Here is a 17,341-nt window from a genome sequence, read left to right as displayed (position 1 = left end):
ATTTCAAAAAAGAAGAAAAAGGAATTTAAGAGAAAGATTTATATATTTATGTTGCCTCTGTTTATGATGCTAGCACAGGAAGTCCAATTTCCTCCTAATTAGATTATAACAGGTGCAAGCAAATCCAACAGAAGGGAGGCTGCTTGTATAATATCTATAGCACATTTGGTGTGAGTGTAGCAGGGAAACAGGAAGCATCTCTCAGCTATGGTTTTCCCATGTTGTGGTCTGAGACCTGTCACTTGCTCTGCCATCAGATAGCAGTGTTACTGGGCTTGGAGAGGTGACCTCACCCTGGCTCAGGTTGGGCAGCTGTGTTCAGCTGAACCAGATGGGGAAGTGAGTCCCCTTCTGAGACTCATTTCACACCATGCTTTGTTCTTCTGAGAGCTGTGTTGCCTCAGGTGCTTCCGTTCCATCTCGCACACCCTGTTTCTTGAAAAGCCGTTGCTTTCAGCCATGTGGGAGGTGTTGCAGTCCTCGCCAGTCCTTCACTGCTGATCCTGCCTCATGTTCTCCTTTGCCCCTCCCAGCCAAAGAGGCAGCAAGAAAAGGATAATACATCCTGCATGCAGACTTTGCCTCCTCCAGCCACTTAAGCTGAGGTGCTGAGGTGTGAGCAGAGAAGGCTTGGAGAGTGTCACACCTTCTGCTGCGTTACCATGTGGTACTGCCAGCACAGTGGTGCGGGGGACAGTTGGAGGCAGAAACCTCTAAAAGTGTCATGCCAAGAATGGCCACAATTCGCCTCTCAGAGATTTCAGGTTGTCTTGGTGTGTAAAGATGGCAGAGTTTTTTGTCTTTCTCCTCAGACTTGCACTGAGAAAGCTCTTTTGATATGTCTCTGATAATGAGAATAGAGTCCAGATGGGCAGAAACTGAACAAGTGGTATAAGAAGATGGATGGATGTTTCACTCCAGTTTTTCAGCAACCCAGGGAGCAATGTTACTTCAATTAAAATGAAATCTAATGAGTTGAGAAAATTTAATTGCATTTTAAAGGAGGGGCAGTCTTTCTACTTTCATTTTGAGTCTATAACGTAATATATAAGAAGGGTGAAGATCTACTTTTTAATTAAACAACTGAAGAGATCAGAACTGAGATCCTAGTTGACTAGGATGCTAATGCTGTTCTTTAAAAACTGCTAATGAAAAATATAGAGGATTAATTTATGATTATTTTAAAGGAATGCACAGAGTCATTAATGATAGAGGATTTAATAATTTTCTTGTGGGCAAATGGAACTATTCTGATATAACATTGTGTAATTTTGAGGAAACAAGGTAAAGTCTGTTTGTGTGTAAATACATTTTACCATTGCTTCAGACTCCTGGTGAGATCATAATGATAAAGCTTCACAAATACTGTCACAAACTGGCAGAAACCAGCCTGGCAGGAAATTTCAGACCCAATGGCAAACTTCCACAGGCTATTGGAAATTAGTTGCTAAAACAGTCACTGGGAGTCTTATGAGAAGAGGACTGAGTTTTTAATACATAGACATGCAGATGGGTCCTTGTCAAGTTTATGATGTGACACTCATTTACCTTCAGGGAGAAGCGGAAATCCAGACTGTAAAGAAAAACAGGTTCCAGAGGCAGGATCTGTGGAAAAAACCCCAGCATTTTTTTTTGCAGATATTGCTCTTGACTATTCAGAAATATATGTGAAGAAGTGCATTTCCAGAACCTAATGGCTAAATAAGTGAACATTATAATTACTTTTTACTTCTTTATTTTTTTTTAAATTTGGATTTTCTCCCTACTTCCCTTTCCTTTTGGCCATAGCTTCATCTGGTGCTACACTCTTACCTGTTTTTGATACGTGTTTTGAGAAATTTTTTTGGACTTGTCTACATAGGGATCTCTTAACAGCGATTCATTTTCTCAGCAGATGCACTGATTGAGTGTCTTCTTTTTGAGTTAGCTTAACTCCAGTCGGTGTGGATTTAAACTATTTCAGACTAAGCCTATTTTGAAATAAGAGAGCGTATCCAAAAATTGAGGAAAACCTCATTTTTCTTTAAAGTTGACACTATCTCAGTTTAAACACACTTTGTGGTGTAAACAAGCCCGGGAGAGCATACCATGTGTTTTGAATTACATTTGCAAGCTCTTGTGAGTACTCCAACTCATGTTCATGTGCAATTCAACCTACAGCAATTCAAGATGTTATCACTTCCCCACCTTCTCTGCTATTTATCACAGTCGGTCTGTTAGAAGTTCCTGCCAGGGTGGCAGATAGCAGACTGGAACATCAGCTCATTCAAGTTCCAGTGAGAAGTGCATTGTCTTAGCACAAACCTGGATTCACTCATGAGTTGCACTGGACTGTGAACTGGAATGTGATTAAGGGTGCAGTTCTGTTTCTTTGGCTCTTGTTTTGGGGTTGCTAAGCTGTTGCAGCAGATGGAAGCAACATAGCACTGCTGGAGTGAGATTAACAAGGTGCAGTGCTTTGTCAGAAGATGCCTGAGAGGTGGTGCGGCTCGACACCTCACGTGGGGTCTGGGCATTATAGACTCATGTTCTTTTCCCCATCCTTGTAGAAGTGATCTTTCACAGTGTCTTTGATATTTTTCTATAAAGGAATCACGTTTTTCTTGGGGTCAACAAGCAAGGTTTTTCAGCCCCTCCTCTAGGTTCATTTGAATATCAGATTCCTCTGAATGCCAGTGAGGCTGTTCAGAATTCTGCCAAAAAAATAGCTTTCAGGAGAACTGCCTGTTCTCCTTTAACCTTGTTCTCAAAGCAACAGCAACAAAAAATTGTTCTGGTCCCCTGGAGTCTTAAAAAAACATTAAGACCGGCACTGAGCTCAGACACTTGAAATTTGGCTGTATTACAAAGGACTGAAAATGAGACATTTGCCCTAGTAAATGTTTTAATAGAGGGGTCATTACCTGTACTCTCTCTGTGACTGGATTAAGCCCACTGCAGCTGAGGATGGATTGGACTAATAAACTCTGGAGCCTATAGAAAGTCTGCAGAAGTCAACAGTGGAGAAAGCAATCAGGGTGCGTGTTATAGTGTGAGCATTATTGGAGGAGAGCTTGCCTTGCTCAAGGGTCCCCAGGGCTGCTTGGGCAACTCTATTTACTTCAGTTGTCTGAAAAGTTGAGAGCTGGTATGTTAATTTGTTCTGAGAAGCAGTCTGAGCTGCATAATAGCAGCTGCAGGTGATGCAGTGCCTATCCCATCCTGAGGTTTGCAGAAATCTGGCATGCCACTATATTTACAGTTCAGGTCAATCAGCTGCAGAGAATGTCTCTGAGCATGACTCCCCTCTCTGCTGCCCAATAAGCACATTCTTGTGTGGTCCATCTATTTATTTGTGGGAGACCAGGGCTGCTTTGGTATTGCTGGCAGTTACCATTATGCAAATTATGTATCTGGTCAGAATGGATCATTGTGTCCATTGCAAAGCCCAAAGCACACCTGTCCATGTCTACAGGTACTGCAAAATAGAACATTTGAATAGGTTATAAAACCAAATGATGACTTTCTTTTCCAGGGTCAAGTGTTATCTGGGTGTGAGCTTTCTTTTCCCTGAGTGATGAATGTGGTTGAAATGAAGGGACTACTCAAGTGAATAGCTGCTGGTCTGGTCTATTTGATCACAGCCAAGCCCTTGTACAGCCTGTGTGACATGAGTGGATCAGGCCTATGCCACACAGTGTTGGGCAGTTCAAAGATACAATGGCCACACTTTGATCCTGGATGTAATAATGCTGTGATGATGCAATGCTCCAAGGAGGCTGAGTGAGTAGGTGTAGGATAGGTTTAACTTTTGTGTGCATGCCACAGGAAAGGGACGAGAATATTCTCCTTGCCTGGGATCAATGAGGCCTTTGAAATACAGGCTACAGGCCTCTTTAGGGATATCTAATATTAATGTGAAAATATTCACAATGCTGAAGGCTAAATAAAGCTGCAGCTGTATCCTGCTGATAGTCTATAGGTTTCCTCATCTCTTATTCCAGCTCAGAGATTTTCCATGTGCTCTTCACTGTGACATGTGGTTGAAGATGAACACCTGGAGGAGGACCTTTTTTTGCATCTGTGCCAAGCCCAGAAAATTTTGTCAATTGAAGAGAAAGTGGTCATCAGTGTTTTTGGTGTGATTGAACACTTTACATTGTTTGGTCCACAAAGAGGGAAGAGGTTCTCTTTGCATCTGTGAGAAGGAAAGTATTCATAAAACTACCATGAAAACATATTTCTCTCATTACCTCCTTAAGCTGGTCAAGACAACCCTGATCTGAGATTCAAAACGTGTAGAAAGAGGAAGAAGGAGAGGGCCACAACTTTCCAACGTGGCATTATTGTGGGGAAGAAGATCCTTTTTCTTTCTTGTCCCTTAACTCTGCACATCGAGGTGTGTGCACTTTTAATCAAGGGATTAGTAAACACTTGCTATCTATAGGCTGGGGTAGCCACAGTATTTGTTCACAGAGCAGCCAGCACTGCTGGTGCATAAGGCTGCTTCTCTGCAACTTGAGAGAGGCAGCAAGCAGTTTGTCTGCAATGTACAAAGCCATAAAAAGCATCTGGGAGCCTTTTCCCTCTGGCCAAGTGGCTGCATTTATATTCACCAGCCACAGGCATGTGCAGGCATTAGAGAAATGGTTTTTGCTATTTTAATAAAGATCTTATTTTTGTTGGGACTTGTGATATGGTGGTATGTGGAACAGATGTTTCAAGGACCTTTTTGTATTAAGTGTTTATTATACAGGTGTCTGTAAGTGTTTGTGTTCATATTAATGACTCAGACCATATCCAGGCCATGTTCCTCTGTTCCTTGGGACTGGGACATGTGTATGAAGGACAAGTTTTTCTGAGGAAGTAAGTATTCTCATCATTGGATACACTTTTAGGGGGAAGGGACAGAAATTCTGAGAGTTCAAATAGAGTTCAAACTGCAGTGTACTGAAGTGCTAAACAAATAGCTGCTCAGATGAGAAGACACCCATTATTAGTTTGAGGTCTTTCCTAATTGTGCATCAACTTTTACTTCTGAAAATTATTTATCCACAATATAGTACCCAAGTAAATAATTTCTTTCAATGTCATGCTGGCTTGGTTTCCAAGATGCCTTTTGAAGGAGAAGTTTTCTCTTGTCAGCAATAACATGTCCCCTGCCTTGTCATTGCCCCAGGTTATTGTTAAGCAATTATTCCTTCTTCTTTAAAAAAAATTGCATGCAGGTTTCTCCTGCCTTTATACATGTGGCTAGCTGTCCATGAAAATCTGTCATAATCCCAAGGCAGCAGTGTACTTCTTTCCAAACTGTCCTCTAACACTCCTTCTCCTGGATGTTTTCTTCTGCCTTCCTTTGCCATGCTGTATGAATATATGCTGTTCTCTGTGTTTGCTCTTGTTTCTTTTAAGGAAGTAGTTATTTCTTAAGTGTCCTTGAATGGGAATTGATTCTCACTCACCACCCCAGCATATTTTCATAGTGCTGTCAGTGTTTCATATATACACCCTTGTGCTTCTCTTCTAGATCTTGCTTTTTGTGCATTTTGATGTTCTCTAACAAAATGTTCCAGTTTTCATGTATGCTGTTATCATTTTGCCATCCACTCTCCCTTCCACCTGTTTTCTTCCTGTTCTTCCAGACCAGGACTATTCTTTCTTGATATCTTTTGGCTTTGAACTCAGGCAGATTATGGTTAGACTCAATTCATTTATCCAAGAGTCTCTGGATAAATCTCTGGATTTATCCAAGAGTCTCTCTAACAAGCTCTTCTGCCAAGCCATGGAATCTGTGACTAATAATCTCTCATCCTTCTGGCTGGTGGTACATCAGCTGCTGTCATCTTGGTCTTATGTCTTCCTTAGTGAAGGTCTTTCTTTTCTGACATTACAGATAATTTTTTTTTCTTTCATTTTTGGTGGCTGAATCAGTCGAGTTAGTGGCATTTTTAAAGGTGTAAAGGAAATTTCACCCTTTCTGCAAATTCTACTCAGTTTCTCATTCTACTCCAGGAAGATGCCACTTTCCTACAGTCTCAGAAAATTGAGGCTCACCCTTACTAACATAATTTTTAAACTAGGTGTTAATATTTCCCATACACTTTCTTATTTTGAACATGGCCCAGAGGGATGTTTTTTAAAACACTAACCTGACATTCTACTGATAAAGGGATTAAATGAAAGTATTTGCATAATATCTTCCAAATAGATGAGCTTTATGATAGATGACACCAAAATATATTGCATAAGAATGTGAATCACTTGGAGAGGGAAAAAGCGCAAGCAATTTGTAAAGGGATTAGCAGAGTAGAACAGGTCTATGTTGAACATTGGTATCATGAAATAGATGGATTTCATGATGACAGTTGTTCCACAGCACCTTACCAAAGAAAGCTGACCCTCCTAACCTCCTTATTTCACTACAGGATGATCCTATAATCAAAGAAGACCAGACTCATTATTTTCAGAAAGAAACATCTTCAGAAAATAAAAAGGAATATTAGCTGCTATGTTCTTGTATCATAGGATGAATATGAATTAATGTTTTCTCCATATTTTTGGCTTTACTTCAGGAATATGTAGTTTGGTGGGAGGAGGGATTTAACAAGCTTTAGGCAAGCTTTGCTAAATCCACAGTATAGAGGGTACTGGACGACATGCACTGAAATGCTGATTCCACCAGGCTCGGAGTCTTATCGCGTCTGCAGGCAAACAGCAGAAATGCTTTTACATTAGACTTGCAAAATGTAGTGTGCAGTGCAGTACTTTCTGTCTGAACCATTCTGTCAAGTTAGCATGGTGAGGTACTATATCCCACTTTGGATCCACTGATTTTTATTTTCTTCTTGTAAGAAAGTGCAGGTTATACACCTGTCCTGGGACTGTATGGAATGATTCAGAGAGAATTTGAGATTGTGACATCAGCTAGGATAAATATATTTGTGTATGATTACTTGATAGATAGAACCACATAACCTACATTCATCCTGTTGTTCGCCTACTAAACTGAGACAAGTTCTATATTTTTTTTTGTTTGTATTTTTGCACATTTGATGTGGTCCCTGTTCTCCTATATTTGAATGCCTCTTATTCTTGTTAATGCACACAATTGCAAAACATGGCTCTGAGACAGTGCAATACTATATTTTCCAAATGTTGGTGGGAAACTGAGATGTAAAAGGTTATATTCACACCACCATGCATGATCAAGTTATATTTGACTCCCGTGACTTTGGATCAAACCACTAGCTTTAGAGAGTAGATTATATGAATCACCTATCTCTCTGTTGAATAATAATCATGATAATCTCTGCTGTGATAAAACCAGTCATTAAGTTAGGCTGGGTTTGAGAAGGGCTCTGCTGAACAGGTGTCTGAGAGACATTAGTGTGCTTTTTGCAAAGGCACTTTGTTGTATAGGTCCCACTGAAATCAAAGACAAGGTCTGTTGCAAAAGAAGGGACTTTGCCCTGAATTGCCCACTAGGACTGTTGCAAACGAGGAAGTACTGATGAAAGTGAAGCTCTACAAAAAGAATCCTTGTATTTCCCTGTTTTCCCAAGAGGAAATTCTTAAGTAAGTGCAACTTTCCTGTATGACATATAAATAAAGTTTCTCGCCTCTAAAATGTAGAAAATGCATCTATTTTATTTTTTCAGATTAAGGGTTCTACATAGATCCAGAGAAAGTACTTTTATTTGGCATTAATTACGCTTCGATTAGGAACAAAAATATAGATCCCCATAGTCTCTGTGAGGTCATGTGCAAACACAAATACTGCGGAAAATGCCAAAGCAACTGATCAACTATGATTACTGAGCTATGCTAAAGCAAGTGATTAACTATCGTTACTTGGCTAATATTTGCTTCCTATCTCGGAACTGCTTTTTAAACATAAAAGAAAAACTGTTGAGAAGCTTTTATGCTTCGTGGGTGATTTGCAAACCCAGCCTCTGGAAGGAACAGAGACTCACTGTTATGCTCAGAAAACAGGTTTTTCTTCTGATTAGACATCAGGCTCCAAACTCAGAGACTGTCTGTGCTGACAGCACAAAGCTGCCTACAAAATTTCACTTTCTTGCTACACAGGGGAGCATGCGAGTGTGGCCACATGTGCTGCAGAGTTGCCCTCTCTGTAGCCAGCAGGACTCGTGGTGCCTTAGCAAGGCCAGTGGGTCTGTAGGTGCCCTGGGCAGCTGCCTTCTGGCAGTTTTCAGGCTGCCAAGGAGTTGTTGCATGCATGGGGCATGGAGCATGCTACTCATCTGGAGTCTTCAGATATACAGATGCATCTGTGCTGTCAGCTCAATTTACCTGTATCTCTGTGTCATGCTTTCCCTTGCTGCTTCATCCATCCAGCTAAATGCATTCCCCCTGGGAATAATGCCTGGTCCTCAGGAAAAGGGGCCTGTTTGTATGCTGCTCGGAGCTTGTTCCCTTAAAACAGCCTGGTGGTTTCCCATGTATTCACATGATGAAACACTTGTCCTTTTAGATGTCTTCTGGGGCCTTTGGTGCTAAGATGTGACCATTACTTTTCTATGTAAGTTTGTGTAGGTCTTTTTGGTGTTTGGCTTTCTTTTTGTTTGGAGCATCAGAAATAACCTGAGGCATGGATTGAAGCCTACCAGAGTGGTATTACCATAACAAGAGATGTGATAGAAGGGCTTATGTCTGGAATTGGAGGGCTAGTTAGGACTAGGCTGGGCTGATAAGGAACAAACCCTCATCCATGACATATTTTGGGAGTGATTTGTTTCCAGGATTTCCCTCGGTTTTGTATGGAGATCATTTGGTTCACTCAAAAAAAAAAAAAAAAGTCTGGGAAGGAAGTGACAATTATGCAATATCAGGATATCACAGACTGAGAGTAGAGATCACTTGGCCAGCATAGGCTTACCAGTTGTCTGCAACATGTATGTGCTGGTTTGTACCTGAAGTCTGCTCTGGTGTGGCCAAAGAGTTTTTCTTATAGTGCAAAGGATATTTCACAGCTGTCAGCTGCTCTGACAGGGGCCAGTCTGCTTCTCTTGGAGCTCAGGGCTTTAGCCCTGGCTGTACTTAACAGCATCAGTCTCTCCTTTCCCTTGACAGCACTGTGGTTTACCCGGGAAAGCACACCACTGTAACCTGAGAGGAAGAAGCCTGGATTCATTTTCTTGCTGTACCAGCATGGCTCTGGTTCTTTTTGCTTACACATTATCACATGCCTTCCAGGTCTTGTCTATCTTACATTGAATTATTAGCCATGAAATCCTCCAGTAGAGATGCAGCTTCTGCTGTGAAAAAATATCTTTGCAAGAAATTATTATATCCTTACCCTGCAAGATGCTGCTGCCAGCCTTGTGAATATGTCTGGAAGCTTATGCTTATGCAAAGCTGTGGTTAAAAATATGTTACCCCAATGGACATGACTTCTCTCAAGAGTTTTCTAGTTTGGATTTGCCCTAAGCCTTGGCTTTCCCTTTGCCACCTGGAGCTGACAGTGCTATGGTAATACAAGGAAGCCTTAAGAGTTCCTCACCAGGGAGATGAGTTTCATATGAGGCAGCACTGCTGCTCAGAAGTACTGCTGCTCCTGCCCTGACCTCTGCCCACCAACACCAGAAAGGAATAAGGGTCTCCTGACTGCTTTCTTCACTTAGGCACAGCGACAGCCTTTTGTTGCTGACTCAGTAGAAGAATTAAGCCTGACAGAATGAAGGAGAAAAAGGAAAAGAATGTTTTCATCATGGTCATGTTTTGGTCTAGGGACTTCTTGACTTTTACAAGTGCATAGATATAGCCATTCCCTTAGTCCCTACCAGAACCTTCCTTCCAAACACCAAGCTCATTTTCCCAGTGATCCAAAGAACTTGGGAGAGAATTTTAATTTCTTCTGCACAAGTGGAGGCTTGCAGCTGACTCTACCAAGGCAGTTGCTTGTTGGGAGTAGAGAATTCCCATGGTGGGTTGGGTGCTGTGGGAACTGCAGGCAGCTCACTGCCTCTCACACGGTGGGGTGGCACAGCTGGGGAGTGTGGGGGCCACACTAATTACATGTGACCTTTTTTCATTTCTCTGGGTCAGTGCTCTAGAGACAGGACAGTCAATCATTGTGGTCAGGTGGAATGCAGCTCCATGAAAAGAGAGCAGGTGAGTAAGCCTTGATGGGTACACAGTGTTAATGCACGAGTAAGCATTAATGGGCACATAGTATTAATATATGACACACAAAGCTGCTGGGAATGAAATGGGAGGTAGTCTGTGTCCCACCTGTGCTATGTGAGAATCAAGGGAACTGAAAAACTGTAGAGACCTCTGTGTATTTTTCTCACTGGCAAAGGTCCACTGGCCTTTGGGAAAAGGGAAACGTGGTTCTGGTGTGTGAGCAGTCTAGCCTCACCTGCTCTTCTCTGTATGTATAAGAAGTAATAAATACCACAAAGACCTGTATTGTCTGCATAACTTTGATGGAATCTTCAAAGAATCTACAAGAATTTTTATGATTGAGTCGCTGTAAGGAAAATGCCTGTTTGCCTCTCATAGCAAATAAGCACCTGATGTTCTGTAGAACCAAGATTAAGATCAGATACTGTACCCCATGGGAAAGGTTTCCTGTTAGAAAACTGGACACAGTTAATTTATGATGGTAACTTATGTTTTCTTTGTGCGTTAGTAATTTGGTTATTGTATGAGTTTATGACATCACTTACCCAAAACCTGTAAAAATATCATGCAAGTTCCTTAAGGGTTGGTTGGGGAAATCCCCAGACTCTACTATAAAATACATCCTTTCTCCCTTTGCTGTCACATCTGCTGGCTGAGAAGATGAAGCACACACAGGTGGCTGTGCTTCTCCTCATGCAGAGCATGAGTGCTGTGGCTGGGACGACGACAACAGCTGCAGAAGAGGTAAGATGGGGGTCTCATAACCTGAGCTTTGGTGCCTTCTTGTCATCTCACATAGTTTAGATTGCTGAAAATTCTTTTAAGGTTACTGGAAAATGATTAGACAAATGTTGAGATCTCTGCATGGAGAAAGTTTAAAGAATTCCTCCATCCTCCCCCCAACTAATGTATAGGGACTGGGTAATAAATGTAAAATTGAGGCACAGGTTTAAAGTCAGAGTCAAATTCTGCCTTTGGTTAGATGAGTGCAACTCCCAGTGAGGATCTGAGTGGATATTAAATGCTCTGTGTAGCTTCTAATTAATTAGCAAGGGCTTATAGCAGGAACAGATCCACATCTTTGATGTGGAAGGAGTTGGGAGGTGGGAGCTTTCCCAGCTGCATGATTGCTGTCATACTCTGTGACCAGGCACATGAAAGCCACATTGGTTGGTTATTGTTGGATGCTCTCCCTCTTCCCTAAAAAACTGTATCTGGTTGGGCAAGAGAGAAATTCAAAGCATAACAAATCAATCAGAAGAAAACCCACAGTAACGCCCAAACAAAAGCTACATCAAATTCAGGGGGGAAGGGAGAAAACTTTGAAAAATACTTTTTTTAAGCAAAAAATTTTATTAGTAAAAGATAGTTTTGATTTTGTACTGTCTTTTAAAATTTTTTTTTAATTAAAAATGGGGGTTCAAATTTTTAGAAAAAAAGTTTGTTAATAGGTTAAGAGCTTTTTCAAATGAAGCAAAGCATTTTGGTTTTGTTTGGCTGAAAATGACTGCCTTTTGGTATTTATTAATTAAAATTTGGGAAAAAACCATTTTGGCTCCCAATAATTCTTTCTGATTTATCTGGTTTAGTCACCAACCAGAGAATTCCTGTGTGCCCCTAGTTACATTTTTTGGAGTTTAGGAGTGTTGTGGATGCAGGCAGTGAAGTTAACACCTCCTGGGAAGCTGCCTTTATCTGCTCAAGGAATGAAAAGTTGCAAAATTCAAGATGGAGGTGTAAATATGTATTGATAAGCTGAGGGTAGAAAGCTCAATAGGGGAGAAATTCCTCCTTAGTCTGCTTAGCTTTAAGCTAGTCTTCAGTCTGTGTAATTTGCACAATTTGTGATGCTCTCTGCCCTAACACTGTTAATTGCTACCAGCTGCCCATCACGATCAGTGTAATTGTATGAGCACACAAGTGCCTGTTCAAGAGGGTTTATTTGACAAATTGTCCCACAAAGCTTGTTTATACTGTGCCACTTAACAGACCTGCCCTTTGCTGGCCATTTGGATTTCCCCACCATTCCCTGGCTCAGGAATAGGATTCCAGCTGGGATTTGGGAAATGCAGGAAGACCCAGCTGTGAGTGTCCTGTTGCAGGGGAAGTCCATTTGATGCTCCGTCTGCTGCGCCATTTGACATTGAGGGTGTCTTGCTCCAGTTCCCAGTTTGCCACTGGTTTTGGTGAGATCCCATTATGGGTGACTGTGCTGCATCATGGGAAAGCACCGTGCTCTTCACACTGTGTGGGAATGTGGTAACCCCCAGTACGGTGCCAGGGTTACAGTCACTGTCCTTGCTGTGGCAGGAAGGCAGGTGGCAGCCACAGATGGAAGTTAAAGGGGTGTATATAGTCTTACTACATAAAAGGCTCCCACGGTGGATCTGGCTGTATCCTTGGCAGTGTGGCGTCTTCTCCCAGTGCTCCCTCTCCACAGTTGGATGCTGTCACTTCCATGGTGCTAGTAGCAGAGTGGGTCATGTTCCCCAGCCATCACAGCTCACAGCCTGACAGCTTGGTGTGAAAGGGGCAGCGAGTCCTCTGCTTAGAGGCTGGAGCATGAGCTGGGTGGTGAGGAGGGGACATCCCTGCTGGGAGGACAGTATTCTCTGGATTTAGGGCAGAGGGGCATGGCACTGTCCTTTTAGAATGCCGTGCGATCTGCCAGGGCTGCCTGTCACAGCCTCAGCTCACACCTCCTGGACAGGCTGAGTGTCCCCTGCCTTGCTCTGGTCACACAGAGCCTTTCTTCAAGAAGAGGTGTCTGTGAAGTGACATTGTGCCCAGGGAAACTGTCACCTCAGCAGCAGACCAGAAATTTTACAGTTGCTCAGGATTGCTCCCATAATAAAATCAAAGTGCTTTGGAGCTGCAGGATGAGGGCTAACTGGTGGGGAAGGGATGGTGCCTTATGCAGGAAATCACACTAAAAAAGTCTTTCCTTTGTTTTTCAGACTGCTTATCTCAGTACAATGCTTCCGTATCTGACGCAACCTAGGAATACGAATGGCAAACTGCAGACTACCCCAAAGGTATAAACATTACTAGCCTTCAATATTGTCCAGAAAAGATCAAATTTAGGAACTTCTGTCCCATTCTTTAGATGCTACACAGTCACTTAGTGACTTGACTCTGACACAGGTAAACCAGTTGTGCTCCCTGGAAAAAGCATTTATGTGTTGTGTATCCGGTACTTTAGGAAGTAGTGAATCTCCAAATTCATCACTACTGTTACCATGTCATTCAGTGCCTTAAGTCAGATCCAAAACTTTAGCATTAACCTTGTAACTACTGAACTGGACCCCAGACATGAAACAGATGGGACCCTGGGGATTTGTTGCCAGTATGACAAACAGTTTGGTGATTCCAGTCTTCCTGGAGGAAGTCTTCTGTCATAAACTATACCAGGGCCTTGAAAGTATCTTCTGAGGAGAGTCCACTTGTGGTTGCTGGGAGTGAGAATATCTTGATTCTCCCTGTTCTACCTAGTTAAAACATTATCAGCTATTTGATGGTAGAAGGACATGAATCTTATTTCTGTGCCTTCTGGTAGAGTGCTTAAGTCCATAGTCTGCAGATTTTAGGGTTTGGTTTCCTTCCCTCTCTCTATCAGTGACTGTTTAATAACATATTTGCTTTGGAGCAGATTCAACGGGTCACACTTGCTCTGTATGGTCTTCCAAATTATAGTCAAAAACAGAGTTCATCCAAAGCACAGGTCCAGATTCGGTTGGCAGTGGTAGACAGCTTCACAGCAGATCTTTTGTGTGTCCAGGCAAGCCCAGTGGGGCATATGGGATGTGTGAAGGGACCTCTTCTGAGACAGAGTTGAGTCTCTGGCTCCAGTAGAGCATTTCAAAAGTGAAATGGAGTCAAGATTCTCTTTCTGAGAGTCTGATGAGCAGGACCCAAACTTTATCCATCTCCTTGCCCAGCTGAGGTAGCTTCTGCCCCTGCTGTGGCCCTGTCGTGTGCTTTCTGTGGATCTCTGTCTTAGGATGAGCAAATAGCTGATTCAGACCTGTGAATGTCACTAGGCTACAGTGACAAATTTCCTGGTTTTCAGAAAACTGAGTAACTGCTCGCTCCTACTCCCTTTCTTAACTTGAAGGGATGTGGAAAAAGAGCATTTCTCATAGCTTCAAATATGTATATGTAACAGCTTAATTTTGCAGAGTGAAATGTTGCTGTCAAGTCCTTGCTGTAGGCTAGGACAGTTTGCTCTCTTTTAAGCATTCTGTATAAATTATTAAACTTTAAGAACCATACAACTCCATCAAAAGTAGCAGTCCATCTCATGCATTTTTCTACAGGATGACAGAAGACATTTTTGTTACATGGTTGTAATTTGGCTGGTATTATATTTTGATTGAAGCACTTATTGACCCAAGGGGCTTTTAACTAAACAATGCTTATTGGTCTTGTCAACATCCTGATCCCAATGCTTGTAATGTCAATGGAAGAATGGAAGCAGTCCTGTCTGCCCAGGCTGTCTACTCTTTTGGGGAAACTGTCTGTTGGCTTCAATATCAGCTGCGGTTACTGCAGTGAATCTCTTCCTTCAACTCAAAGCTCCTTCCTAACTCAAATGTTAAAATATAATGATTGTTTTTCATAGGGAGGTTAAAAGCACGAGTTGCAGGTTTTTTGGGAGATACCTGAATACATTTATGAATTTTTTTTTAGCACAATAGGCATGGTAAGTCTAGAAAACTGATTGGTATATACAGTCAAGACTGTAGCTTACAGCAGAGTGTATAATGCATACAAAGGTATAGCAGACACTATGCTGTACAATGTATAGCATACTCTCTCTTGTATACATGTACTCATATTTGTGTTATGCACAGAAAGAACAGAACACAATACCTTCCACACAAAAATTAGCATGCCAGTGTGCAACAGTCTCAGAGAAGCTCCCATATACTCATTAAGCCACATTTATTTATTCTTTTGGTCTCTCCCATCCATTTGTATGTTATTACTGAGCAACTTGACTTGCCATCCCAACCATGTCCATGTGCTGAGGACTCGGAGGTGTAGAAAATATCTAGGTGACTTAGGAACTTATTTTTCATAGTAATTTACATACTGATAGCCATATCTTCAAAAATACTGGGAAACTTAGACATAATGTGTTCTCAGTGGGATTTTCAAAAGTGCTTTGGTAACCTGCCTGGCAGAGAAATCAATGGAAGTTATGTGCTGGGACGTTCTGGAATGCCATGAGATACTTCTCTGCTTCCTTTCATGTTAAATGTCTTCAGCAGTCTGAGTGAAGTTTTAAGGCCCATGGTACTTGAACAACACAGATAAAATGACTTTCCACGCTTTCTTCCAAAATGAGATGCATGCTGTTTGTTGTGGCTGCAGTAAAGAGGTTGCCAGAAGTGTGAACTGGGATCATTGCTGCTTGCTGCTCCTTTTTTTGGGCTCACAGATTAAGACAGTTTTGCTGCTGGCCATCACTGTGTGTCCTGGGCTGGTTTTTCAGTGAGGACATTAGTTGAATCCACTGTGGAAAAGCAAGGGAAGAAGTGCTGAAATGCCAGCTCTCAGGACATTGTTTTGTTGTTTGCTTGTTTATTTTCAAGAGGGGGAGAAAAAGAGAGAACACATGAATAACACTGGGATTTCTGCAAGGCAGGAAAAAAGATTATAGAAAGAAGTGAGTTTAAAGAGCAAGTCTGCAGTTTTAAAATATGCAGCTGCATTGAAGTGTGTGCCAGAATATTTTAAAGTAACACCAAATATCTTTATTAATAAATTCCTGATAGGTTTATGAATTGGAAAGATTTTGTGTACAAACAGAAAAGAACTGCTCCGAACACACTCAGTATTCAGCCTGGTGTTTATAGAATGCAGTGTGCCTTGGCTGTAAATTATGGTGAGATCAGGAGGTGCCAGCCCTGACCTTTCTGTACCTCATGCACATTGCTCAGTGATGGTGCTGTGAGCATGCAGACAACTGGGACAGGCAATTCATGGGCAAGAGCTTTGCCAACTATCCACAAGGATGGATGGGCGGGCTGTGATGTGTGGGTCTTATGAGCAATATTTTGTAGCAAAATAAGAATCTCTACCCTAGGCCAAACCTGCCTATTAAATTTATCACCTTTCAGTGGTGTATAATTAAATGCACATGTCTGTTTGCTGTGGCTGGCTGCAAATCTTCAAATGAAAGATTTTTCTTTTCAAAACCTTCCCTGTTACTAGTTCTATTTCAGTGCTTTCCTCTCTTTGGATGTAAATGACTAAATGATTTGACCAATTTAGATGAACAGAATAGTAGCTGTAAGACCTAACTTACTACATTATTATTTTCCTGCTATTGCCTGCTTTTCTATCTGCTGGAAAAGGTATTTCATTATCTTAGGAACATTGTCCACAAGACTGGGAAAGTAAGGACTATTATATGCCTCTGTTTTTCCAATGGTAAAATCTTTAAAGCAATATTTAACTATTTTTAGAGAGATTTGTAAGGATGAGTCATAGAAATTGCTAGATATTTTGACTTCCTTGGAAGAAGGTGGAAGATGACTAGTAAAGAAATTGTTGATTTTGTGATTGGCACAACTCCTATTATTTCCAGAAATTATTAGGTGCTGATTCTAGAGAAGAATGTTAACACTTTTTTTCTTACCAATTTATTTTTGCAGCTCTTTGCCAATGTGTCTGGCTCTGTGAATGATGAGGGAACCTGTCAGTGCTCCGTGTACTTGCCGGATACCACCTTTCCAGTGCAGAAGGCTGAGCAATTGGAAATTCTAGTGACAACACTCTCGGAGAAGTTTGAGACAGAGCTTTCTAAAGTAAGGTGTTCTTTTGTCTTAAAAACAACACTTGCATCTTTTCGGATAAATGGTTGCCTATGAAAAAGTGCAGCAATTAGCATTTATCTGTGGTCTCTCTTTCAAACAGTTGGAAAGAGGGCTCTGTAAGAACAAGGAGAAAGGTGATTAAATCTCTGATCTTTGACATTGTAATAGCATATCATACATTTGAATATTCTCAGGTCTCTTTTCTAGGCCTTTTCAGCTAGAGGCATATGGTATGTTTTGGAAGAATGGTTATGGTTTTCCTCTTTTGGTTCAGTTTTATTAGTTTGGGATTGCTACATGATGCTACAGGAAGCCAAGCCTCCTGCTCTTTCATGTGTTATTATTTGTATCAAACCAGTCAGATTGCGAGAAGGCAGTGAAGGGAAAGA

At 41.5% G+C, this 17,341-nt stretch overlaps 1 protein-coding gene across 1 annotated transcript in view; it reads left to right on the top strand.

The window, feature by feature from the left end:
* Nucleotides 1-10,796: 10,796 nt before the first annotated feature.
* The window catches only part of OLFM4 (olfactomedin 4), a 23,682-nt gene continuing 17,137 nt past the window's right edge, over nt 10,797-17,341 (top strand). Inside the window, 3 exon segments of the mRNA XM_017733667.1 lie at nt 10,797-10,872; nt 13,086-13,163; nt 16,791-16,943. Coding sequence (XP_017589156.1) covers nt 10,822-10,872; nt 13,086-13,163; nt 16,791-16,943 — 282 coding nt within the window. The 5' untranslated portion in view covers nt 10,797-10,821.

This window comes from Corvus brachyrhynchos, unplaced genomic scaffold (genome assembly GCF_000691975.1).
Source record: "Corvus brachyrhynchos isolate BGI_N302 unplaced genomic scaffold, ASM69197v1 scaffold202, whole genome shotgun sequence".
Classification (NCBI taxonomy): Eukaryota; Metazoa; Chordata; class Aves; order Passeriformes; family Corvidae; genus Corvus; species Corvus brachyrhynchos.
This window is presented reverse-complemented; position numbering and strand designations above follow the sequence as displayed.